We start from the raw sequence: 24,014 nt of genomic DNA on the forward strand, positions 1-24,014 counted from the left end.
GGTTAATATCCAGATTTAACAAATTATTCTGCCTCAATTTTTTTGGGATACATCAATAGTTGAAAGTGAGGAAATTTGAACATTGAATGTCTCTATTGAAATACCAAAACATGCCAACTAGTTGAGCTAAAGTGTCTTATCTATTTTACCTTAAACACTGTAAATGGTACATTAGCATTTTGGTCTCCCAAATAAAGCCCTACCATAAGATATGGCCACTTATTAATACCTTTCCATCGTCAAATTGGTGGTTTACTAAACCACTGTTTTAGGTGAAAGGTTTTTTTTGAAAAGATGTTTTGGGTGAAAGTTGGTCTCCCAAATAAAGCCCTACCATAAGATATGGCCACTTATTAATACCTTTCCATCGTCAAATTGGTGGTTTACTAGACCACTGTTTTAGGTGAAAGTTCTAAATGTGCTTTTTAAAATGCACCCTCACTTTTTTTTGCCAAAGAAAGTATTTTTGACATCATTTCATGGTATCTTATGTGCCGCGCATACAATAATTATGCTTTAAATTGATATTTGTACTATGATTACTAAAGCATATCAATGTGTCTCTTCCATTATAATATGACTACTAAACGACCTTCCTAAAGCTTATATCAATTTTCTATTTTAGTAACCTACTTAAAGATCAAGTTTAACAAATTATCCTGTCTCAATTTATTTTTTTGGATATATCGAATAGCTGAGAAAGAAGAGATTTCAACATTAATGTTATGTTTGGTGACAGCCTTTTGTTTTCTATTTTTAAAAACTTGTTTTTGGGAATATAAAGAAAAAACAAATTTCTTGTATTTTTGAAATAAAAAACATGTTTAGTTAGTTGAAATTAAAAAAAAAAATAGTTTTTTGAAGAAAAAAATAAAAAATACCAAAATATGTTGTTATTAGGATTTGAATTCTAATGCTAATTCATTAAATGAGACAGATTCATTAAATCAAATGCATGTTTTCTTTGATTTTTGAAAACTAGATACTGAAAACAGCATTTTTGCATATTTTCTGTTTTCTTTACAAATTGAGTTTTATGAACCGTTTTTGTTTTCTGTCCATTTTGAGTTGTCAAACAAGTTTTTTAGTTTCAAAAATAGAAAATTATTTTTGAAAATAGAAAATAAGGAAAAAAAAAAACAGTTATAAAACATACACTAAATGTCTGCATTGAAAATATCAAAATATGTCAATCAGTTGAACCAAAGGATCTTAATTACTCTGTATAGTATATTAGCATTTTAACAACATCTCCAGCAAATTCATCAAATTTTTGTACTGTTTGGAGAATAAACAGTGACTTTTACCTATATCTACCAACTTTTTTAAATACACTTTCCAACAGATTCTCTATCCCACTTTCTATCTCATTTAAATATTATTTTTTCATTCATTATTTTTTTTTTTAATAACTACACATCTTCTAACATTTTTTTATTCAACACCTGATTATTATAATAGAAAAAAAAAAAATTTGAAGAATGAATTGTAGCCCATCAGACTTGATGAGCTACTGTCCATGAGCCAAAAAAATTTTTGGATATAGAGAATCTATTAGAATGATTTTTTTGGTCTCATTATCTATTATAGAGAATATTTTACTTTTGCATAGACCATTGGAGATGCTCTATCTCCCCAAAAAAGCCCCTACCATAGAATATGGCCACTTATTAATACCTTTCCATCGACATCTTGGTGGGTGGTGCGTGTTTTCCCATCCCACTAGGCTTCCTCCATAATAAAAGGTTTGAAATGGGAAAACAAAAAAAGAAAAAGTCACACAAAATGGCCGTTAGAAATAAATTTTCTGTTACATTGTTGTTGAAATAAATTCTGTTCATTTGGTTTATCGAACCTACCCGATTTATTATGTTGTGTGGCATTAATGAAATGATTTTGAAAGTCTGAACGTTATAAATGGAGCAATAAATAATGGTATCAAATCGGATTAGTTGCCAAATAGTTTCGACGTGACCAGATCTTGGTCTTGATCCACAAAAAATCTCAATGAAAAGGGTCACTTTTATATCCAATTCTTGAGGATTGGATTGAAAGTTTTTTCTAAAGTAATTTCTTTTTCTCATTATGTATAATTGGATTTCTTCTTAAGTCAGGTAATTATTTTTGGTTGGAATGTGATACTGAGATGGGGACCCCTAATGCCCAATAATTTGTTTCTTTGTTATTAGTCACTTTTCCCCCCTAAAGCAAGTTACATAAGAGTGTAATTCTTAGCAAATTTGTTCAACAGCTTTTGTGTTTAGGTATCATGTCCTAGTTCACTAGGTATTAAGGTTAAATTGAAACATCAAAAACTATGATTGTACATATATATATTTTTAAAGAATTCTAGGGTCCTTAATTTTTGAGATAATAGTAACGGTCAAAGCAGCACGCTAGAATCTCAAATGGGAATCTATAGTGTGTTTTGTTAGAATGTCCTATGCTTGTTTACCCTTTGTGTGACTTTGTCTTTACCCCAAAGGATGCAAAGCAGTATTTTCAATAAGCTGCAAGGCCACTATCAGAAAAGCATTGTCAACTTGAAACTCAATGCAGTTGTGGATTAAATAAAGCTTTTAGTTGTGTATATATTTTCATGTCCACAAAAATTCTACCCAACTAGTCCTCCACCATGAGTGTCTTTTATCATGAAGAGTCACCACCAAACTCTTCCAAGAGATGCAAATTCCTCAGTGCAACTTTGAAGGACAAATTTTCCAACTGCCATATTTTTGGTAGACGGCTTTCGACTTCAAGCTTGGAAGAGGAGTATACAACAAGTGATTTCAATGAAGAACATGAAGTAAAATACTATTAACATATATGCATATGTATATTTTGTATCAACTATTGCTAATTTCTTATCCTATCTACTTACATGTTCTTGGGTTATTGTTATTATGTTTGATCTTCCCTCAGGTTGTTGTTTCGGCTATTAGAAGTAAAGCCATGGAAAAGTTGAAGCGCAGGCATAGCACCTTGACAGATAGCTTTTCCTGGGTTTACTCTCCTATGACTGGAGAATTGTACATGACTCCAAACGGATCAGGACAAAGAAAGGAGGGTTTTGATGATGAAGATGATGGCATGGAAGAATTTGTGACTGTTGGAAGTTGTTTCTCTTGCTGCTCAAGTGCTTTGAGTAGGGAAGCATATTATTCCATCAAGTCCAACTTTTCCCGCAGTTCCAGCTTGAATGGTCTTGATTTTCAAGAATTTTGGAGGCGATCAATAATCAGAGAGTTGTGCCACTGTGAGGGGTGGCCATTTGGTCTGGGCCGTAAGGCTGTGTTACTTCCTCCCCTGCCTAAATCTCCATCTGAATCCTGGAAATGGCGTAAAGGCTCCAGAAAAGTTCAGATGCCTTAAAAAGTTCTAAGTTAATCTACATGTCTCTCTTCTTTTTCCTCAGTCCACGGATTTAAAAAAGTGATCAAATAAAAGAGAAGATTTACACTCTAGATGTAATTACTCTCTTTAAATAGATTTCATACTGTATCATCAGTGCTTCAACCCAAAGGGAAGCATTTGATAGTCATTACTTCAAGAGTTTTCAGCCGCCCCGGCCCGGGGGGCAGGAGGTGGCTATTTATGTATAATAATGTGAGAGATCAATAGGCCGACCAAGCACTGGCCAGTAGTTATGGAAGACAACAATTTCAGAAGAATAAATTTTGTTTTCAACCTTGATACTCATTGCTTTCCTAACTTAAGAAGCGAGCATGCCATTTTTCAGTTTTTTCCACCATACATTCGTATTTGGAAATTAGATAAGCCGCTCAAGTCCATAAATGAGCCAAAATAACATCATAATTTCTGCATTCAAGATAAAATGTATCAATCAAAATCTATCAACTTTTCAGCTTTGGCTTGTCCTTTTATGTAAGGTAGAAAACATGTAGAAATTTTCTTTAAGAATTAGATAGCTTCTAATTCTGCAGCACTACCTTTTAAAGCTAAAAGACTATAAGATCAAACCATGTTATGACAAAAGATTTATTGCTGTGGATGGTATCATGCTATTCATTTTGTCGCACCAGACAATCAGAGCACGAAGAACCTTTGTGACAGATTAACATAGGATCATAGAATATTACAGATGGCCATGTATATATTAAGGATGGAATGATGGATTGAACATTTCAAAAAATCATAGAGCTTATTTTTCTGAACAATTTTCCTATTTAAGTCACGGGAAAAATGTCCTATCAATAAAAAAAAAAAGTCACGGGAAAAATGTGGAGTAAGTCCCTAATTTAATCAGTGTTGTCAGCAGAAGCAAAATGAAATAGATCAAACTCATTTCAGTCAAAATAAATAGAACTGACAGCATCATGGGGTCAACTCAAAAGCATAAGCATTACAAACTTGGTGCCACAATGTTCCTTTCCTTGTAGTTGACAAATAGCACTCTTATTTAATTGCCATTAAACCCTAACCATGAAGGTTCTCAAGAAGAGAATATACCAGCCTGTCTCCAAATCTTAAAAAAAAAAATGATTCCAAACATAATGCTCACAATTACATTAAACCTCTCAGAAACTAAGGGTCTAAGCTCTTTGTTCAACGTATGATCCAGAGAGTCCTGAAGTTCCAAGAACCGTAACCTGCAATCAAAGAGCCAAATTGCATTAGTAACTCATTTATAGGACAAGAGCCACACTAGAGTTTTGACATGCTATGTATATGAGCTAAATATTTGTTATGGAGCTCAACTGATATAGGCCAATGCCACATCCCGCAAATGCAAAAGTAGAAAAGCTAGAAATCTCATGGCTGATGAATCATTTATATGCACTTTCTTCTTTGGAAAGAGAGAGGAAAGGGGGTGTTTATATGCACTTTCATACAGGTCAATCCTTGGCCATGAATACTCCTAGGTTAGCCCAAATAGTTAGGAGAAAATTTTATTTATGTTACAAGACTACAAAGAACCAAAATTAAATAGTATATGTTACTTCACATAGGCAGTGTTGCAATAAAGTGTTTTATGGCACACCCAACAATAAATGAGTTCCATGAAGTATGTAAGTCAGTAGTATGTACTCTAAGCAAAAATAGTTTAGCAAACTCTCAAAGGTATTTGTAAAAATTTTGATTACCTTTCCCCACTTGGAATCCAGGCCACTGCATCTCATCTTTAAGTGTATCATCTTTGTTCCCAATTCTGTCTCTACTTTCTTCCGCAAATAGGTCTCATCAGGCCCAAATGCATCCAAATAAGCAGTGTAGCGATTGAAAGCTGCCTGAAGGGCATTCTTAAGCTCATCTGACATGGGCTTTACATTCTACAGAAAATCTCAGATCATCAAACTACACGAACTGGAGAGACAGAAGGATAAAAAGTCCTCAATTTAACATACAGACTACATTACCTCCCCACTTATCCCAACACTGTCATCAATTTCCATCTTCAAACTTACAAGAATACCAGAAAATTCCTCAACTGCTTCAGCGGCACGGAAAACATTGGCCACAATCTCTTTGCCAGTTGTGTCATCAGTGCTTTTAGACAATGCTGCCTTTGCGTCATGGATGAGAGCGTCAGGAAGATGATCCCAATTTCCAGCCAAGAAATCCTTGAAAACATTATGAAGCTCAGGGTCTTTTATGGTGGGCATGTGAGTTACATCTTCACTATACAGTCTCTTGCTTCCAATACCCATTGAAAAAGGAGACATGCAATCTGTGGAGTTGCACCACGAGAAGTTCAGTACATAAGAGCCATCCAATAACAATCATATATCAAACCCACTAAGCCCAACTAAAAGCTAACCCACTAAGCTAACTGTGTGGAAACACTGCTGCTCAACTGTCCACATGCTGAGTAGGAAGCACAAGCACGATCAAGACAGTATTACTTACACATTATAAAATATTGTTCAAGTCTGGCACATATAATACAATCTATAACCATTTATCGTGAAGTTTAATAAAGTACTACCATGTTTTGGCCAAGCTCCAATCATAGAACTTTCACAGGGCACATCTCAGCCCTAGCTCATGAAGTTCATACATTTTCTCATGCCTTGGAGGCCATTTTTATGGCACACTCTCATAAATACATATTGTTTTTACTGTCTAAAAACATGTTATTGTTGACAGGTTCAAGTGTACACGCACAAACACAGTCACAAACACAAAAAAATTCATAACCAAAACAGCGTAAGGCTGATTACAAACTTTGTACGCTAATATGTCAAACTCTTATTGAAATACTTAGCATTGTACATAAAATTATAACAATAACTCTAGTGAAAACTATTTTCACAAATTACTGAAATATCATGTTCTGACTGGAGCCAATGGTGTTGATCACAACTTATCACTTCAACAAGTTGTGAGAAGTGTTGTCCCTCTGGCACTACTGATATTATAGATGCAAAGGGACCACAATGAACTCATGGTCAGGAATCCAACCACAACATTAGACATGTTAAATTACATAACAATGCTCTGCACTAAGCTCAGGTGCTTAACACCAAGTACTGAGGACAAAATTCTAAGATATATAACTGATCCACCACTTGAAGATAGACACCCATTACATAACCTGTGTTACTTCCTCCCTACCTAAATCTCCATCTAAATCCTGGTCATGGCGTAAAGGCTCTAGAATAGTTAAGATGCCTTAAAAGTTCATAGCTACTCTCTCTGTCTCTCTTCTTTTCTTAAGGCAATGGATTTTAACCATAAATAAAAGAGAAGCTTTACAATTAGATTATCTTACTCTCTTTAAATAGATTTCATACCCTATAATCAGTAATTGTTTTGCCACTATACATTCATGTTTGCGAATTAGATAAGCTGCTAAAGTTCATATTGAGCAAGAATAACATCACAATGATCACAACTTACAACCTCAACAAGTCAATGAAAAAATTTGTGTCCTTAGCATTTACTGAAATCATAAATGCAAAGGAAGGAACCACCATGACCTCATGATCAGGTTTCCAAACACAACATGTCAACATTAAGCATTTCAAATTACACAAACATGCTTTTCACTAAGCTCAAGTGCTTGCTTAACAACATGTACTAAGGACAAGATTCTAAGACATATAACGGATCATGTATTACATAATACCAGGTACAACACATTTGTTTACCAAATCCTAAGACCCCAAAGACGAGATAAAAAGATTCCACCTAAAAAAAAAAAGACCCAAGTTTTGACTAATTCTTAAAGTTTGCGATTTCATCGAAAAATAAAATAAAAATTTGATGAAAAGTGAGAAATGGGTTTTGGGATTGATCGGAAGTAGATTGGGAATAGGAAAGAGAAAAGTAGTACCAGAGAGGATGCGATTGGGAGATGGGGATGAGAGATTGAAGAGGCTTCGAGAAGGAGAAGCCAAGTGGTGTTGGTGGTGGCGGAGCAGGGTGTGGCTGACGGCGGCGACATGATAAGATCTGGAGCAAAGTGAGCGATACAGTGATCGAACAATCAATTTTTTATCCATTTTCAGCTCTCTCTCTCTCTCTCTCTGTCTGCGAATCTTTGTAAAGAAGAAGAAGAAAAGTGTGAGTGAGTGACGAGCACAGCGGTGTTTTTCTTTTCTTTTTTTTTAGTAATGCCACCGAATTGTGCACGACTCGTCACACGTTGTAATTGACAAAATTGTGTCAGTAGATTATCTGCGAACACACAAAGTTGTGTCCAATTCGATGGTCTCAACATTCCTTTTTTTTTTTTTTTTTCTTTTTTTTTTTTTGGGTTTTGTTTAAGGTGAACGTGGCATTTGTTGACAAAATTTGGTTTTATTATTATTATTATTTATTTAGCTCAATTGCAAGCTATGCCTCTAAAATTTGGGGTGTTTAGATTTTAGTATTTTATATCTTAAAATTTTAGCCTGTTTGGTAAGCATATTCAAGCACTCATTTTCAATTTTTAAACAATATTACATATATTTTCACACATTTTTTCACTCACACGTATTTCAAAAAATTACAAATAACATTACTCAAATTCCTTTACTAAACGGTTCAAAATTTAGATTTTATCTTAAAAAATTTGGAAGTATTTGGATTTTACATTTTTAAATTCTAAAACTTTAAGATGTAAAATTCAGATACTTTCGAACTTTAAATTGTAAAATCTAGACACCTTCAAATTTTAGAGAGTAAAATTCAAATTATGAAATATCGAGGTATAAAATCTAATTACTCCCAAATTTTAAGAAGTAAAATTTAAATTTTAAAATTTTAGGATGTAATATCTAAATCACCCAAACTTTCCCCATCAAAAAAAAAAAAAAAATAAATCACCCAAACTTTAGCTATAATTTACAATAAAGCCTATTTAATTTTAAATGTTATTGGGCTTGATTTTCTTTTTCGGGTGAGGTTAAAAAGAAGAGAATGGGCTTAAGCTGGACTAGGCTGAAGGCCCGGCAGTTGGAGAATTACGCAAGTTCTTCAGAGCTTCTCTCTCTCTTTTTTATTTTTTATGGACTTGTAAAGCTAAAGAAAACGGTTCATAAAAATATCAGACACGAGCAGGAAGAATTGACTTAACAAACACTTCTCCATCAGCTCTAGATAAGATTTTAGCCTTCCAATTTTATGTTCTTGTGTCAATTATTCTTACCTCAACCTCCCACAATGGGAATACACAAGTTTGTTTTAAAAACCATGTGCATTTTTTATGGCTAAGAATTTTGTAATAGCAACTTGCTGTCAAAGTCGGTTTAATTTTCATGTGAGTGTTTCTACTTTACCTCTAATTCCATTTTTTTTTTAATGTTTAGAAATTTATATTGTTTTTAATCAATTAATTCAGAGTTTCTGATGATGCACAGGATCGTCAGCAACAGTGAGTAGATGGAACCCTTCGTTGTGCGAGAGAGTATGCTTAATGATGGTCACCGGTGTGGTGCCTGCCACAACGTCTCCGATGCCAAAGTTAGAATGATAAAAAATAGAAAATCAAGATGTGGGTCTGTGTTTGTATATATATCGTACCTTCTATTGACTGTGTGGGAGCTTTATACCTGCGACCTTGGGGGCTAGCCGTTGGGGTGGTTAATGCTTTCTCAAGTAATGCCCTTGGTCCAATAATGATACTTTTAAGAGGTTCCCAACGGTCTGCTGGGTTGATTTCGTAACTGCTCAGGTCATTGATTGACTGTATTGAATGACTCCCTGCCTTCGTCAGTGATGATAGCTTTCTTCGTTGTTCCTGATGACTTCGTCAAGGATGCTTCCTTCGTCATTAGTGTTATCTTCGTCTAGGGATGTAGAATCGTCATTCCCATCAATTGTCCCCCAGGTTCTGGGGTCGTCGGTGACGTGTCATGACGATCACAGAAGATGAAAAGTTTTTCTTGTGACTCTTGGGGTTCTGTTCTGCTTTTAATGCTTAGTGGCGGCGCTACACGCAATCATGGCCACGTGGCGCGTGATGATCCGTGGAATTAATGGTATGATCCTTGGGTTTCCCGCTGGTTTTTCAATCGCTTTTTTGTCTAAGTTTAAAACTTCTCCTCTTTAATTTTTCTTTTACTTTTCAGAGAGCAAAGACAGAAAATTTCCCAGTGATACTCTGAGCGTTCTCTTGAGACTTCCTTTCTTCTCCAAATCACCTTGCGCTGTGTTTTTGCTGTTCCGCCATTGGAGTGCGTTTCTCTTTCCTTTTACTTCCTTCTTTTTTCTTTTACTGCAGCATAATTTCTGATTCTATGTTTCCTTTTATTTATCTTCTGTTGTTGGTCTCTATTTTTCTTTTTGGGGATTTAGTTTGTGTCGTATTTCTCTGCCCTTTGATTTCTGCATTTCCATGGTTGATAGTTTGGAGGTTAGGGTAGCTTGTCCATCGGTCTCCTTCCTTTTCGCGCGTCTAGGGGGGTCTTTGGGTACTTATCCGTTTTTAGAAAATTTTGTGTGTTGAGGTCAATTGTCTAAGCGTGGTTTTGGGCGACTTGTTGCCCTTGCTCCGTCAATCGCTAAATTGGTTCGAGGGTTTAGCAAGTAGAGGGTCAATGTCTGAGGTTAGGTCTAGTGATCTTGAGACTGGGTTGTCATCTAGTGACGACTCGGCTGAAGGAGATACAGCCGTCTCTGGCCCACGAGAGGTTAGGGCTTTTTACGCCCTCGGGGAGGTTTGTGGTCTGGACGCCGAAACCGTAAATAGGTTCAAGGATAGGTTTCAGTTTCCGTCTAGGGTTCGTGTTCGTCTACCCAGGGAAGAAGATAGGGCCTGCCACTTTTTCCCAGGTGAAGTATGTTTTTATGAGTCAACTTTCACCTGCGGGCTTAGATTCCCCGTCCACCCGTTCCTGATGGAACTTCTAGATCACTTTGGTATTGCCCCCGGGCAACTCATGCCTAACTCGTAGAGGATCGTGATCAACTGTATGCAAATATGGTTGGCCTCCAACGGGGATATGATCAGGATGGCTGAGCTCACCTACTTGTACCGCTTGAAAGAATCCAAGGAGTGGGGGTATTATGAGTTAGTCCCCTGGGAGAGAAAGACTAGGATTGTCAAGAGCTTGCCCTCGTCCTTCAGGTATTGGAAGTCGCGCTTTTTCTTTGTGTCTGGGGACGACTTCGAAACTCAATCCAGCAGTGATTGGGGTGATATCCCAAGGTTGCTCCGTCGGTGGGGAACCCCGACCTTAGGTGTGTCAGTATTTCTCCCCGTCGTTTAATTTTGCTACTTTTGAGCTTCTGGTTTTGCTAACTTTTTTGTTTCTTTGTTTGGCATAGTTAAGAGACGACCTGAGCTTAAGAGCCGGTATAAGGAGCGCATCGAGACTGCGATCGGGTACGCGGAGACGATTGAGAGCTGGGACGAACTAGTTGACCCCCGGTCTCTTGCATTTTACAACCTTGGTCCCGACCCGTCACCTTATGTTCTTCGTCAAATTGGTATTGAAGGCAAAAAGAGTAAGTATTATCTTCGTCAGTGCTGATTCTTCTTATGTGTACTTAAGCATTCTTGATAAGCGTTTTCTTCTTGCAGAGATGACGACAAAATTTAACAAGGACATGTACGCGAAGATGAGATCGAAGAAGGACGAGCCGCTGTCCCATCTGGGGAAGAAGATTGTGCGCGTGACCGAGAAGGGTCCTGCTCCTATTCCCCTTAGTACCATTCCTCCCGTAGCTCCTGAGACGACGAGGACTACCTCTCCGACTACGTCAATAGAGGAGATCGCTACTCCTGGCTCCAAAAGGCAGCGCGTGGCTGGTAAAGGGAAGGAGAAGGAGAAGGCTGACATTCGTTCGTCAACAATATGGGACGATGAAAGGTTGGCCGTGGACAAGGCTCACGAGGTTGTCACCCCAGCGGACTTAAGGGCTCTTTCAGACATGTCTTTGAACGACGTCGTCCCTCGTCATGTTCATAAGCTCGTCCAGGTGCAGAGCTCTTCCATATTTTCCCTTTTCATTTTCTCTCTTTTTTTTTTCTTTTTTTTTTTACTGACGACTCTATAACTTCTTCCAGGTGTTGGGAGAGAGCCTCCATATTACCACTGAGTATCTCACCCAAGAGGCCAAGGTTGCGTCTCTGACAACCCGGATGGAGGGAACTCTGATCTGAAGAAGAACCTTATTACCTCCATGGACGAGGCGACCTCATTGAAGGAGAAGGTTAAAGTGTTGGATGACGACCTCAGGGTTGAACGCAAGTTGACTCAAGAGAAGGATGAGCAGCTTCTTTCAGCCAAGGAGAAGTTTGCAACTATTGCTACCAGGTCGGTGGAGGCCTTCCAGACCACTAACGAGTACAATACTGTACTCTTCAGTTGGTATTTTAAAGGTTTCGAGCTTCTCAGGAGGTATCTTGTCAAGTATCCTTCTGGGGTCAACATGGAGAGCTTGGACCTGGAGGAGGTAGATAAGGAGATGGCTCTGGACGAAGCTGCACAGTCCTCCACCCCAGATGGTGATGCTCCAGAGCCTGCCACCGACGCACCTGCCGTTGAGGACGCTGCTGCTAATGCCTGACCTTGTCACTTAGAAAATTTTTTGTTGTATTTTTGGTGGATGCCCTTCTTGTTTTAGGGCCCTTTTTTTTATTTATTTATTTATCTAATTCCAGAACAATTATTTACTTTGAAAATGATGTTAATCACCCAGTGGTTATGGGTTAAAATGAAGCATACTCACTTTTTCTTTCAGCAGCTGCTTTGGTTGATTTACGCTCGTCCGTATCTTATTATCTTGTGCTATTCTTATTCGCCAACAATTTGTTAACTGTTCTGACGATCTTGAACGTATTTTGAGTGTTGTTTTGATTTGATGTATGGCTTTTCCCTTTTTTCCCTTCCTCTTTATGTGAATTCGTCAAGAGGACTTTTGCCACTTGTACTTGCTATGGGTTGTGTACGTGGTAATTTATGTCCGTCCAAGCGGAACATAGCCATTTAACTTTTATAACCCTAGTGTCTTCGTCAGTAACTTACATCCGTCAAGGTGGAATCTTGTTATTTAGTTGTTTCTACCCATTATGTGGGTCATCAGTAACTTACATCCGTCAAGGCGGAATCTTGTTACTTAGTTGTTTCTACCCAATAGGTGGGTCGTCAGTAACTTACATCCTTCAGAGCGGAATCTTGTTGCTTTAACTTTTTATACTCATGGGGTTATCATTGGTTACTTACATCCGTCAAGGCGGAATCTTGTTACTTAGTCTTTTTTTTTTTTTTACATCCTTTAGTGTGGCCGTCAGTAACTTACATCCGTCAAGGCGGAATCTTGTTACTTTAACTTTTTATGGGCCTTATGGTTGACTTGTACTGCCTGCACAAAGACATCAGAAGAATAATCCTTTTATTAATCTCAAGAACGAATGCATTCGTCTATTACATTTACTCATGGTACTTCTTTAAATGCTCAATATTCCATGGCCGAGGGAGCTTTTGTCCGTCCAGGGTTTCCAGATGGTAGCTTCCTTGTCTTGAGTAGTGAATGACGCGGTAAGGCCCCTCCCATGTAGGGCCCAGTTTTCCTTGAGTAGGGTTTTTGGTTGCTGCAGTGATCTTGCGCAGGACGAGGTCACCTATGTCCAGTCGCCTGAGTTTGACCCTTTTGTTGTAATACTCGGCCATCTTTTTTTGATACTTTGTCATCCTACTGGATGCGTTGTCTCTTACTTCGTCCAGGCAGTCCAGGTTGAGTCGTAATTCGTCGTCATTGAGTCCTTCTGTGAAAGTTTCTCGTCTGATGCTCGTTACCCCGACCTCCACTGGGATTACTGCTTCTGTGCCATAAGTAAGCTTGAACGGTGTCTCTCCTGTCGGGGTTCTGGCTGTGGTTCTGTAAGCCCACAGGACAATGGGCAGTTCTTCTGGCCAGGCACCTTTTGCTTCGTCCAGCTTGGTTTTGATAATTTTGAGCAGCGTCCTGTTCGTTACTTCCGTCTGTCCATTTGCCTGAGGATGCCCTAGGGATGAGAACTGATTCTTGATCCCAAGACTTGAGCAGAATTCCCTGAAGCCTTGACTGTCGAACTGCCTTCCATTGTCTGATATGATCGTCGAGGGAATCCCGAACCTACAGATTATGTTCTTCCACACAAAATTCTGGATCCGAGCCTCAGTGATCGTTGCTAGGGCCTTTGCTTTAACCCATTTTGTGAAATAGTCAATAGCAACAAGAAGGAATTTTACCTGACCTTTACCTTGGGGCAAAGGACCAACGATATCAATTCACCATTGCGCAAATGGCCATGGGGAAGCTATGGTCGTCATTTTCTCTGCTGGAAGCCGCTGCACATTTCCGTATCGTTGGCATTTGTCGCACCTCCTGACGATCTCAGCAGCGTCCACCTGCATGGTTGGCCAAAAATATCCTGCCCTTACCACCTTGTTTACTAGGGATCTGAAACCAGTATGGTCGCCACAAATTCCTCCGTGTACTTCTTCCAAGATATATTTGGCCTCTTCCTCGTCAACGCACTTCAAGTAGGGCATAGAGAAGCCTCTCTTGTACAAGACGTCATTCAAGATCGTGAATCTGGCTGCCCTCTTCTTGATCTTTCTGGCTTCTTCAGTGTTTTGAGGTAGGTGCCCGTCCTGGAGGAAGGATATTATGGGCTTCATCCAGGTATCAGTGCTCTGGATGGTGAAGGTTGCAACTTCCTCGATACTAGGGTGTTTTTGGACTTCCATTGCCAGGTCCGTGCTAGTCCCTTCTTCTTTTGATGACGCTAGCTTTGACACTTCGTCAGCCCCCATATTTTGACTTCTTGGGATTTGTATGAACTCCACTGTATCGAATTCTTGAGCTAGCTGTCTTGCCAACTTGAGGTACTTCTGCATCCTTTCTTCTTTTGCCTCGTATTCTCCCTTGATCTGTCCAATCACTAGTTTTGAATTACTTTGGATCAACAAATTTTTGGTACCAAGAGCTTTCCCAAGCCTCAGTCCTGTCAGTATTCCTTCGTATTCAGTTTCGTTGTTGGTGGCTGGGAACTTTAGTTGGACCCCATATTTCAGCACTTTTCCGTCGGGGGTGGTTATGATGGCTCCTACTCCCCCCTTTTTTTGGGCTAACGAACCATCAGTCTGTATTATTAGTTTATCTGCTTCGTCGGTAATCCTGTCTTCGTCAGGGAACATGAATTCGGTGATGAAGTCCGCCAGAGCTTGTGCCTTGATCGCTGTTCTTGGATGGTACTCGATGTCAAATTGACTAAGTTCAATTGCCCACTGGACCATTCTCCTTGCTGCTTCTGGCTTGCTCATTGACTTCTTGATTGGTTGGTCCGTCATTACAAGAATAGGATTTGACTGGAAATATTGCCTGAGCTTGCGCGAGGCCACTATTAGTGCAAACGCAATCTTTTCGATCCTTGGGTATCTGGACTCAGCCCCTTGGAAAGCTTGGCTGACGTAATAAACCGGGAGTTGCTTCTTGCCCTCTTCCCTAATCAAAGCTGCACTTACTGCCGAGGCTAACACCGCCAGGTACAGGTATAGGTTTTCTCCTTCTTTGGACGGGCTTAGGAGAGGTGGACTGCTCAGGTATTGCTTCAGCTCTTGGAATGCTGCTTCGCACTCGTCGGTCCAGGCGAAAGCCTGCTTCAATGTCTTAAAGAAAGGCAGGCATTTGTCTGTGGCCCTAGAGACGAACCTGTTTAAAGCTGCTATTCTTCCTGTGAGTTTTTGAACATCCTTGACGGTTTTGGGTGAGACCATGTCAATTATAGCTCGTACTTTCTCTGGATTTGCTTCTATTCCTCTTTGGGACACCATGAATCCCAAGAACTTCCCCGAGGCTACCCCAAAAACACACTTGCTTGGATTCAACTTCATCTGGTGTTTTTTGAGGGTTGCAAAAGTTTCCTCCAAATCGTCCAGATGTGTGAGCTTTTCCTTACTCTTGATGAGCATATCGTCCACGTACACCTCCATGTTCCTGCCAATCTGTTGGCTGAACATTTTGTTTACCATTCTCTGATACGTAGCTCCAGCATTTTTCAGCCCAAAAGACATTACCTTGTAACAGTAGAGTCCTTGGCTTGTGATGAAGGCGGTCTTCTCCTGGTCTTCTTCAGCCATCTTTATCTGGTTGTACCCTGAGAATGCGTCCATGAACGTCAGTAACTTGTGTTCGGCGGTGGAGTCCACGAGCTGGTCTATCCTCGATAGAGGGAAGCTGTCATTTGGGCATGCTTTGTTCAGGTCGGTGAAGTCTACACACATTCTCCACTTTCCATTCGCTTTCTTTACCAGGACGACGTTGGCGAGCCATTCTGGATAATATACTTCCCGGATGAATCCAGCCGTCAAGAGTTTGGTTACTTCCTCTGCTACTGTCTGATCTCGTTCTGGAGCGAAGGTTCTTCGTCGTTGCTGAACGGGCTTCCTGCTGGGGTCCACATTCAGCCTATGCTGGATGACTTCTGGAGATATGCTCGGCATGTCCTCGTGACTCCATGCAAAGACATCTAGATTCCCTTTAAGGAACTTTATGAGTCTCGTTCTCATCTCGGGGCTTAGCGTCGTCCCTATCTTGGTCGTCTTGTCCGCATTTCCTTCTACCAATTCCACTGCTTCCAGGGTCTCCATCCCGTCTTCCTCTTTTTCTTCAATCGTTCACGTGTGGTTCTCCTTTCTTGCCAGTACGACCTGATAGCATTCCCTTGTCAGGACTTGATCACCCTTCACTTCACCCACGCCGTTGTCTGTCGGGAATTTCACCTCCAAACAGTAGGTTGACGTTGCCGCCTTCCACTTGTTGAGGGTGGGCCTCCCAATGATGATATTGTAGGATGAGGGGCAATCTACCACCAATAAGTCTACTTGTTTGGTCAACTGCAATGGGTAGGTCCCTGCCGTCACCGTCAGAGTCACTATACCCCTGGGGTAGACCCTGTCTCCACTGAAGCTGACGAGCGGAGAGTCAAAAGGGCGAAACCTTTTTGGATCTAATCTCAGCTGCTGGAAGGCTGGGAGGTAGATGATATCCGCTGAGCTCCCGTTATCAACAAGGATCCTTCTGGTATTGAACCCTTCTATATTCAGCACTATGACCAGGGGATCGTTGTGGGGCTGCTTTACTCCCCTAACGTCTCCTTCACTGAAGGACATGTCTTGGTATGTTCGTCGGTGCTTGGACGGAGGCATAGTGTGGACGCTGTTCACCTGTCTATGGCATGCTTTTTTGAGTGATCTGAATGATCCTCTTGAGAATGGTCCTCTTGTGATCGTGTTTATCTACCCGATCACCTTGCGTGGAGGCTGGGATGGATGGTCGTCATCCCGAGTGAAGGATTCATGTTGGGTCCTGTTGTCGTCTCTGAACTTGCTATATTCTCCTTTCTTTACATACTTCTGTAACTTTCCTTTCCGTATTAATTCCTCTATTTGCTCATTCAGGTCTCTGCAATCTTCTGTGTTATGACCGTGGTCTCTATGGAACCGGCAATACTTGTTCTTGTCACGTACATTGGGGGATGAGTGTAATGGCCTGGGCCATTTGAGATAATGCTCGTCCTTGATCTGCGTGAAAATCTTGTCAACAGGCATAACCAAAGGAGTAAATTTTACCGTTCGAGGATTTTTGTCGTCCTTCCTTCTATTCCCGTCATTGTTCCGACGTTCTGGTCTGTCTCTCTTTTGCCCTCTACGGTCGTCTTCCCTCTTGGACTTGTCTCCTGGCCTCTCAGTATCTTTTATGGCAGCTAGAGCATCTTCCGCGTTCATGTACTTTTGTGCCTTCAAGAGCATCTCAGCCATCGTCTTCGGGGGATTTTTTGCAAGAGAGGCCACGAGGTCTCTGGATCTCAACCCTGCTTTGAAGGTCGTCAGCTGCACCTTGTCATCAGTTTCGTCTACTTCTAGAGTTTTCCCGAGTGAATCGCTTGACATATGACCTCAGAGTCTCCTTCTCTCCCTGTCTTATGGTGAGTAAGTAATCTACTGGCCTCCTTGGGCGTTGTCCCCCTATGAAGTGGCGCAAGAAGGCGCTACCCAGCTGATCGAAATTGTCTATAGACGAGTTTGGCAACTTAGTAAACCATTCTCTTGCAGCTCCTTTGAGAGTCGTCGGGAATGAACGACACAATATCTCGTCAAGTGGTTGCTGAAGACCCAGAGTCGTCTTAAAGGTATTAAGATGATCCTGTGGGTCCTTGAGTCCGTCGAATGGCTCCAATTGAGGCAAGCGAAACTTCGACGGCACAGGGCATTCAAGTACCGCAGTAGTGAATGGCGAATCTGTAGCCCTTATCATTTTGTCTACGCTTCGGTCCGTCTTCTCTTTGATAGCACTCCTTAGTTCGTCCATCTCTTTCCTCATTTCTCGAAGAAGATCTAAGTTCTATTCGTCCGGAGTAGATGGTCTTCGGGGGGTTTCCCTCCGTTGACTATCCCCTTCTTCCTCCATGTTACCCTTGGACCGGTTCTCTTCCTGGTTTTGTTTAGTGAGTTCTTCAATGGTGGCTGCAAGGGCCTAGACTTGCTGGGCCAAGGCTGCAGAGTCTGGGTTGGATTCCATCTAAATGTAGAAGGTTGATGGGAGCTACGTTCTCAGATATGAATTTGAAAATATCGTTTCCCACAGACGGCGCCAAACTGATGATGCACAGGATCGTCAGCAACAGTGAGTAGATGGAACCCTTCGTTGTGCGAGAGAGTATGCTTAATGATGGTCACCGGTGTGGTGCCTGCCACAACGTCTCCGATGCCAAAGTTAGAATGATAAAAAATAGAAAATCAAGATGTGGGTTTGTGTTTGTATATATATCGTACCTTCTATTGACTGTGTGGGAGCTTTATACCTGCGACCTTGGGGGCTAGCCGTTGGGGTGGTTAATGCTTTCTCAAGTAACGCCCTTGGTCCAATAATGATACTTTTAAGAGGTTCCCAACGGTCTGTTGGGTTGATTTCGTAACTGCTCAGGTTATTGATTGACTGCATTGAATGACTCCCTGCCTTCGTCAGTGATGATAGCTTTCTTCGTTGTTCCTGATGACTTCGTCAAGGATGCTTCCTTCGTCATTAGTGTTATCTTCGTCTAGGGATGTCGAATCGTCATTCCCATCAGTTTCTTTTGTGTGTGTTGTAGTGAAGTTTGCTTTCATTTTTTTTATTTATTTTTTTTTTTTATGTTTATAAATGTGGATAGTTCTTAATTTGTAATTCAGGATGGTTTCTTGGGGTTAAAGTAAAAATATTTTTGCAATTTTAATCGTAATTCATGCAACAGTAGGGTGTTAATTTTATGCTTGTATATATTAATTAACACAATCATCTTATCTTTTTTTATGAGAAAAAGAGAAAGAGAACATCTTAGCATGGTAAGTGTGGTAAGTGTTGATATTAAGTTGACAAATAAAAATGCTATTATGTCAGTGTGTTATAATTATTATTCGTTGTTCTTGACCCTACTTCACCTTAATTGTTATTTGAATAAGTAAAAGATATGGCTTAGTCAGACCATGTATTGCATTTCTCTTTAATCATTAATTAGTGTTTTTCAAGGAAATTATACATGTTATAAGTTTATGACCAAAACCGTGCAATGCACGGGATTTCAACTAATGTTGGGCTTAAAAGTAAGGGCTTTGCTCTAGCTCACATAGCCTATTTTTCTAAGTGTCCTGTTAATGTCTGCCTTTAGGGCATACATTAAACTTTCTATTTTTGGAAACATTTTATTGAGAATTGAAAAAGCTGTCATTACTTTTTCAATTCTCAAGAAATTTTTTTCCAAAAATAGAAATTAATGTGTGCCCTAAGGGCACATATTAGTAAAATCCTTTTTCTAAACATTATTTCAAAAATTCACTTATTGATGTCTTAAGCACTATTTTTCTCTAATAGTTTTATTGGGTTGACTTTTTTTTTAAACGCACAATTTAATGTGGTGGTCCCAATTTGAAATCAGTAACAATTTGTTGTCAAAATATTGTGAATGTAAAAAATAATATAATAAAATATAAGATTGAGACCTACCACAATTGAAAATAAAATGTCATTGTGAAAAATGCTGTGACATTTTGTTGTGTTTATAGACTTTCTTTTTTTGTTTAGTCAAATTTGGTGAGCCAAAATTCACTATTTGAGACACAATTTTCATTATTTGCAGTTTTGTTGTTTTTTTAAATTTTCTTTTAAATGCATAGTTTTAAGTGGTTGTTTTAATTTAAAATCAGTAACAATTTGTCACTTAAGATATTGTAAAAATGCTGTGGACGTAGCATTATTATAGAATAAAACAATTAAATATTAGACCAAGACCCACCATAAATAAAAATAAAAGGTATTGTGAAAATATCGTAACATTTTTTGGTTTAGTTAATTTGCTGAGCCAAAATTTACAGTTTTACACAATTTTCTTGAGATTTTTTTTTTTGAAACACTAATTAAGTAAAAAAACACATAGTTTTACACCATTTTTATCTTTTGCAAACTTTTCCCCTTTATATTTGAGGAGTTTCACAACCCCAAATTTAAAGTTAAATAATTTCCTTATTTATATTTTGTTATCATTCTTTTTAGAACTTTATAGTGAGTAAAACGTTCCCTTTAGCAAAGATTATAAGAAATTGTTATAGTAAATAAATATTTTTATGTACCTATTTTACGTTTAAGTACTTTCTTAAAAAAAAAAAAAATCATATCTTAATTAACTAATTAAAAAAAATCCACTTGCACGTGCAAGACACGTGCCACCAAAACGAGTTATAAAAAAAAAGAAAAAGAAAAAGGCGGACTGCTTTAATTTAAAATTTATTTATTATTTTTTAAAAGCGTTAATTTTAAGCCAATTCATTTTACCGAGTTAGAGTCGGAAAGGATTGGGTATAAATATAACATCACCCCAACGTTCATTAACTTGTATATATTTTGTGTTAGGTTTTCTTGGTCTCTGCTCTCAAATTTCTTGTTTTTGTTTTCCGATTAGGTTTTGGTGCTGCGACTGGCGTTATTCCCCAAATTCTCAATCTTACGCTTGTTTTCTTCTTGCACTGTAATGAAGAATTTTGTTGTTGTTGTAAATTAGTATTTCTTTCAATATCTGATCTTTCTTTTGTTTAATGTATCTTTTGTTTGGGTCTGATGTAATGGGGTTCACTTGTGGAGTTTTTAATTAAAATTTTTTTTTTCTCTTTTCAATCATATTTATGATTGTGTGTTTTTTGAGTAGTGTTGCTTGTCCTGAATTGTAGCTTTGTAATGCATGTATTTTCAGTTTGCTATTGTGGGAAATTAATGCCTGCACTGCACCACTAAGGGATTGCATTTTCATTCTGTTGTTATTCTCTGCTTTTAGCGATACTCGCCCCATATCTAATTTGGATTTTAATGGAAGTTGGGTCTTTTTCCCACCTTTAGGAAAGCTTAAGTAGCGTAGTTGATTTGGCAATTATAGGGAAGAGCTTCTTCTTGATTTAATGCTTTCTAATATTTGGGCCTGTGATTGATTTTCTAGGCTTTAGTTTCCGAGCCAGATGCATCCCATGTTGAATCAAATTTTTTATTATACTTGAGCAACAGAATTTGAAATTTTTTTCCCCTTGAACATGATCCTCTTCCATTTTAATTTATTTTAGTGATTTTGGTACTTGGCAGTTTTTAAGGCGTTTGTTTTTGCAAATTTGGTTGTTTTATAGATTATCTGGGTTTGTCTTCTTTAGTGTCACAAATGGATAAATTTTCCTTTCCCTTATTGTTGGGTGGCTGGTTCTAGTGTTGTGTGTATTTCAGTCTGCATTTCTGGAGTCTTAACAGATTCCAGCACCGCTTAGCATGTTTTTACTCCCATCTACTTGAACTTATTACAACTTTTTAGAATTTAAGATAATTGATTAATTGATTTATCTTTAAAATTTGTTGCAATCTTTGAAATATAGTTGTTCTTTCATTTGTTGTTTCGCTTCTCCTGTGATTCTTTGTGCATGTTAAAAATATATTCCTTATATGTCTACTGGAACTGGTGTTTGTTTTTTCTGTGTTTGGCAGCTTAAGCAGCCAAGCTTGATTAGGTGACAATCTCTTTTTTCCTTCCCGCTTTAATTATTCTCTTTTTCAATTGTGAGAACTTAAATACTTTTTCCTTGTTTTAATTTCTTTTGAAGTATATAGTTCTCTCATTTGTTGTTTTGCAACTTATGCAATTTGCATGTTAAAAATCTGTTCATCGTTTGTTTACAGGAACTGGGTGATGAGCCCTCTTCTCCTCCCACTTTCACTTTTCTCTTTTGCAATCATAAGAATTATAAATTTTTTTTTGGCTTGTTTTGATTCATTCTAATACTTGGGCCTGCAACTTCTTCTCTTAGAGTTTAGTTTCCTGAACAGACAGCCATAAAATCATGTCTCACCTAGTGAGGGCTTGAAATTTCCCTTGCAATTCTTCTTGTTTCTTTGTCTTCTCTTGTTTGAAATTCGGTTATTCAATTTGATTGTGGTAATGCCTCCTGATGTTGAGGGACAGGTAGATTAACAAAGATTGTGACCTTAATATGGTTGCCGAGGGAAAATAATACAGTTTTTTGTTTCATCCTATTGTTATTGGTGTGAGTTGGGCTTTCTAGGAATGACTAGGTGCATGGTTTCTTTTTAAGGCATTTTTCGAGGGACAGGTAGATTAACAAGAATCAAGGAATGACTTCGTTTCGTTTATTTAATAGATTTTGGTGCGTGGGTTTTTTATTTTTATTTTTAAAGGTGTTTGTTGTAGCAAGCTTCTGTTGACCAATTTGTGTCTTCTATGTGAGCATAAATATGTAAAGTTTCCTTTCCCTTCTTGTTGGCTGGCTGGTAATTATGAGTCTGAAATTTGAAACTCTTCTCTTGTTCTCTTGATTTCACTTTTTGCGCATACGTCTTCTAATATATTGTTCCCTTGAAAGTAATACTAGTTCCTTGTTCCATTTGTTATATAGATTTTGGTGTGGTTTTTAAATTTTTATTAAGGTTTTGTTGCAGAAAACTTCTTTATAGATCGATTTGGTTCTCTACAGGTGCATAAGTATGTAAATTTCTTTATGTGCGGATGATGTTTATTTTTTTCTTTTGTGATGAATAATTTCATAGTTCCTGCAATTCTTTGTATGCTGGTGAGGACAAAGACAATTTTAATCTTGATATGTCTATTGAAGAGGAAATTTTAAAATTTTCTCTTGTTCTCATATTTTGCTTATGAGTCTTTTAATATACCATTTCCTCAAACAAAGTAATTAAAAATTTTTCTCTTGATCTCATATTTTATTTTTTAAATGCAGTACTTGAGCAATGGAGTTCTTGTAAATGTCTTACTTCAAAGATTGTGCTTGGGCTGTATAATTGAATTTGACAATGGAGAAACCCCTTTTATTCTCTTGACTTCACTATTCTCTTATATATATATATATATATATACTATTCCTTGAATGTGTTTTACTATTCTTGGTTGTTCAATTTGTTTGATAGATTTTGGTGCTTGGCTAATTTTCAAGGCATTTTTTTTTCAGTAAATTTGGCATCTAGGTCAGTTTGGTTCTTTTGGTGCTTGTGATTTATTTTCATTTAGAAATTGTTGGTGCCTTTTCTCTTTAAATACCTGCTTGACTCTTTATTTCTGTTATCTTTTGCTCTCTTTTTTTTTTGGACACATTTCAATTTGTATTCTTTTAATTTGAGACTGGATTGTATGTATTGTCAGTTTGCATTATCTGGATTTAGCTATTTGTATGGGTCTGATGTAATGTGAGTGTTGTAATTAAAGCTAATTTGATTGTCTCTTTTCAATCATACACGATTTAGTGTTTTGAGTAGTGTTGCTCTTGTTTTTCTTTCATCTTTAAAAATTTTTTTTTTTTAACTTGAGTTGTCCTGAATTGTAGCTTTGGAATGCATGTATTTTCAGTTTGCTCTTGTGGGAAATTAATGCCTGCACCACCGAGTACTTTTATTCAGTGCTTTTGCAGCTGTCTTAGTGACTTGTTCGGTTGTTATTCTCTGCTTTTATTGATACTTTCCCCATATCTAATTTGGACTTTAATCTGGCATTGCCTACTTATTGGTTAGAGGAAGTTTGATATTTTTTCCCCCTTGGGCAGCTTAAGTAAGTGGAGTTGGTTTGGCAATAAGATCTCTTTTCCTCCTGTTTTTGTTGTTCTCTCCTATAATGATTATAGGGATTCTTGACTTAATTCTTTCTAATATTTGGGCCTGTAATTCCTTTTCTAGGCTTTCTGAGTGGATTATAAAGCTTTTCTTGGAATTATATGGATTTAACTTTTGTCTCTGGATATCCTAGATTTTTTTGATTGATATCCCTGTCACTGAATGTCAGTTAGCCAGATGCATCCCGTGTTGAACCAAGTTTGTTATTAGTTTGAAGATTTCACAACTATCTATTTGAGCGACAGAATCTTAGGTTTTTCTCTTACCTTTTCACCTTTTGTTTATAAGTATTTGAATTTTTTTACTTTAGCATGATCCTATTGCATTTTAATGTATTTTAGTGATTTTGGTGCTTATCAAATTTTAAGGCATTTGATGCTGCAAAGTTGTTTTTATAGATTGATCTTGTCTTCTTTAGTGGCACAAATAAGTAAATT

The 24,014-nt window shown here is 38.2% G+C and overlaps 4 protein-coding genes across 4 annotated transcripts; 1 reads left to right on the forward strand and 3 right to left on the reverse strand.

Moving 5' to 3' along the window:
* The first annotated feature begins 2,385 nt into the window (after positions 1-2,385).
* Positions 2,386-3,693, forward strand: LOC115974397. The gene is made up of 2 exons (XM_031094745.1): positions 2,386-2,806; positions 2,923-3,693. Exons 1-2 carry the CDS (start codon positions 2,636-2,638, stop codon positions 3,370-3,372), a joined length of 621 nt encoding a protein of 206 aa, XP_030950605.1. The 5' UTR covers positions 2,386-2,635; the 3' UTR covers positions 3,373-3,693.
* A 594-nt stretch (positions 3,694-4,287) lies between these two features.
* Positions 4,288-7,639, reverse strand: LOC115974202 (succinate dehydrogenase subunit 5, mitochondrial). Its single transcript, XM_031094448.1, has 4 exons — positions 7,298-7,639; positions 5,379-5,689; positions 5,106-5,291; positions 4,288-4,610 (listed from the first exon to the last, which is right to left on the reverse strand). Exons 1-4 carry the CDS (start codon positions 7,464-7,466, stop codon positions 4,554-4,556), a joined length of 723 nt encoding a protein of 240 aa, XP_030950308.1. The 5' UTR covers positions 7,467-7,639; the 3' UTR covers positions 4,288-4,553.
* A 5,185-nt stretch (positions 7,640-12,824) lies between these two features.
* LOC115957947 lies at positions 12,825-15,155 on the reverse strand. Its single transcript, XM_031076301.1, has 2 exons — positions 13,669-15,155; positions 12,825-13,509 (listed from the first exon to the last, which is right to left on the reverse strand). The coding sequence occupies exons 1-2, from the start codon at positions 15,153-15,155 to the stop codon at positions 12,825-12,827; spliced, it is 2,172 nt and encodes a 723-aa protein (XP_030932161.1).
* A 1,521-nt stretch (positions 15,156-16,676) lies between these two features.
* LOC115957954 lies at positions 16,677-17,198 on the reverse strand. The gene is made up of 2 exons (XM_031076313.1): positions 17,010-17,198; positions 16,677-16,895 (listed from the first exon to the last, which is right to left on the reverse strand). Exons 1-2 carry the CDS (start codon positions 17,196-17,198, stop codon positions 16,677-16,679), a joined length of 408 nt encoding a protein of 135 aa, XP_030932173.1.
* Between the last annotated feature and the right edge of the window lie 6,816 nt (positions 17,199-24,014).

The sequence above is a fragment of the Quercus lobata genome, chromosome 2, assembly GCF_001633185.2.
Source record: "Quercus lobata isolate SW786 chromosome 2, ValleyOak3.0 Primary Assembly, whole genome shotgun sequence".
Taxonomy (NCBI): Eukaryota; Viridiplantae; Streptophyta; class Magnoliopsida; order Fagales; family Fagaceae; genus Quercus; species Quercus lobata.

What these genes read in the sequence shown, in the direction of transcription:
- LOC115974397 (XM_031094745.1), top strand. Translation starts at nt 2,636, where the DNA reads ATGAGTGTCTTTTATCATGAAGAGTCACCACCAAACTCTTCCAAGAGA. An exon ending in ATTTCAATGAAGAACATGAA is followed by an intron (nt 2,807 to 2,922) that starts GTAAAATACTAT and finishes ATCTTCCCTCAG; the next exon opens with GTTGTTGTTTCGGCTATTAG.
- LOC115974202 (XM_031094448.1), bottom strand. Translation starts at nt 7,466, where the DNA reads ATGGATAAAAAATTGATTGTTCGATCACTGTATCGCTCACTTTGCTCC. An exon ending in TCCCAATCGCATCCTCTCTG is followed by an intron (nt 5,690 to 7,297) that starts GTACTACTTTTC and finishes GCAACTCCACAG; the next exon opens with ATTGCATGTCTCCTTTTTCA. An exon ending in GTGTTGGGATAAGTGGGGAG is followed by an intron (nt 5,292 to 5,378) that starts GTAATGTAGTCT and finishes GATTTTCTGTAG; the next exon opens with AATGTAAAGCCCATGTCAGA.
- LOC115957947 (XM_031076301.1), bottom strand. Translation starts at nt 15,155, where the DNA reads ATGGTCTCACCCAAAACCGTCAAGGATGTTCAAAAACTCACAGGAAGA. An exon ending in CCATGGCCATTTGCGCAATG is followed by an intron (nt 13,510 to 13,668) that starts GTGAATTGATAT and finishes CATAATCTGTAG; the next exon opens with GTTCGGGATTCCCTCGACGA.
- LOC115957954 (XM_031076313.1), bottom strand. Translation starts at nt 17,198, where the DNA reads ATGGCTGAGATGCTCTTGAAGGCACAAAAGTACATGAACGCGGAAGAT. An exon ending in ACGACAAAAATCCTCGAACG is followed by an intron (nt 16,896 to 17,009) that starts GTAAAATTTACT and finishes GTACGTGACAAG; the next exon opens with AACAAGTATTGCCGGTTCCA.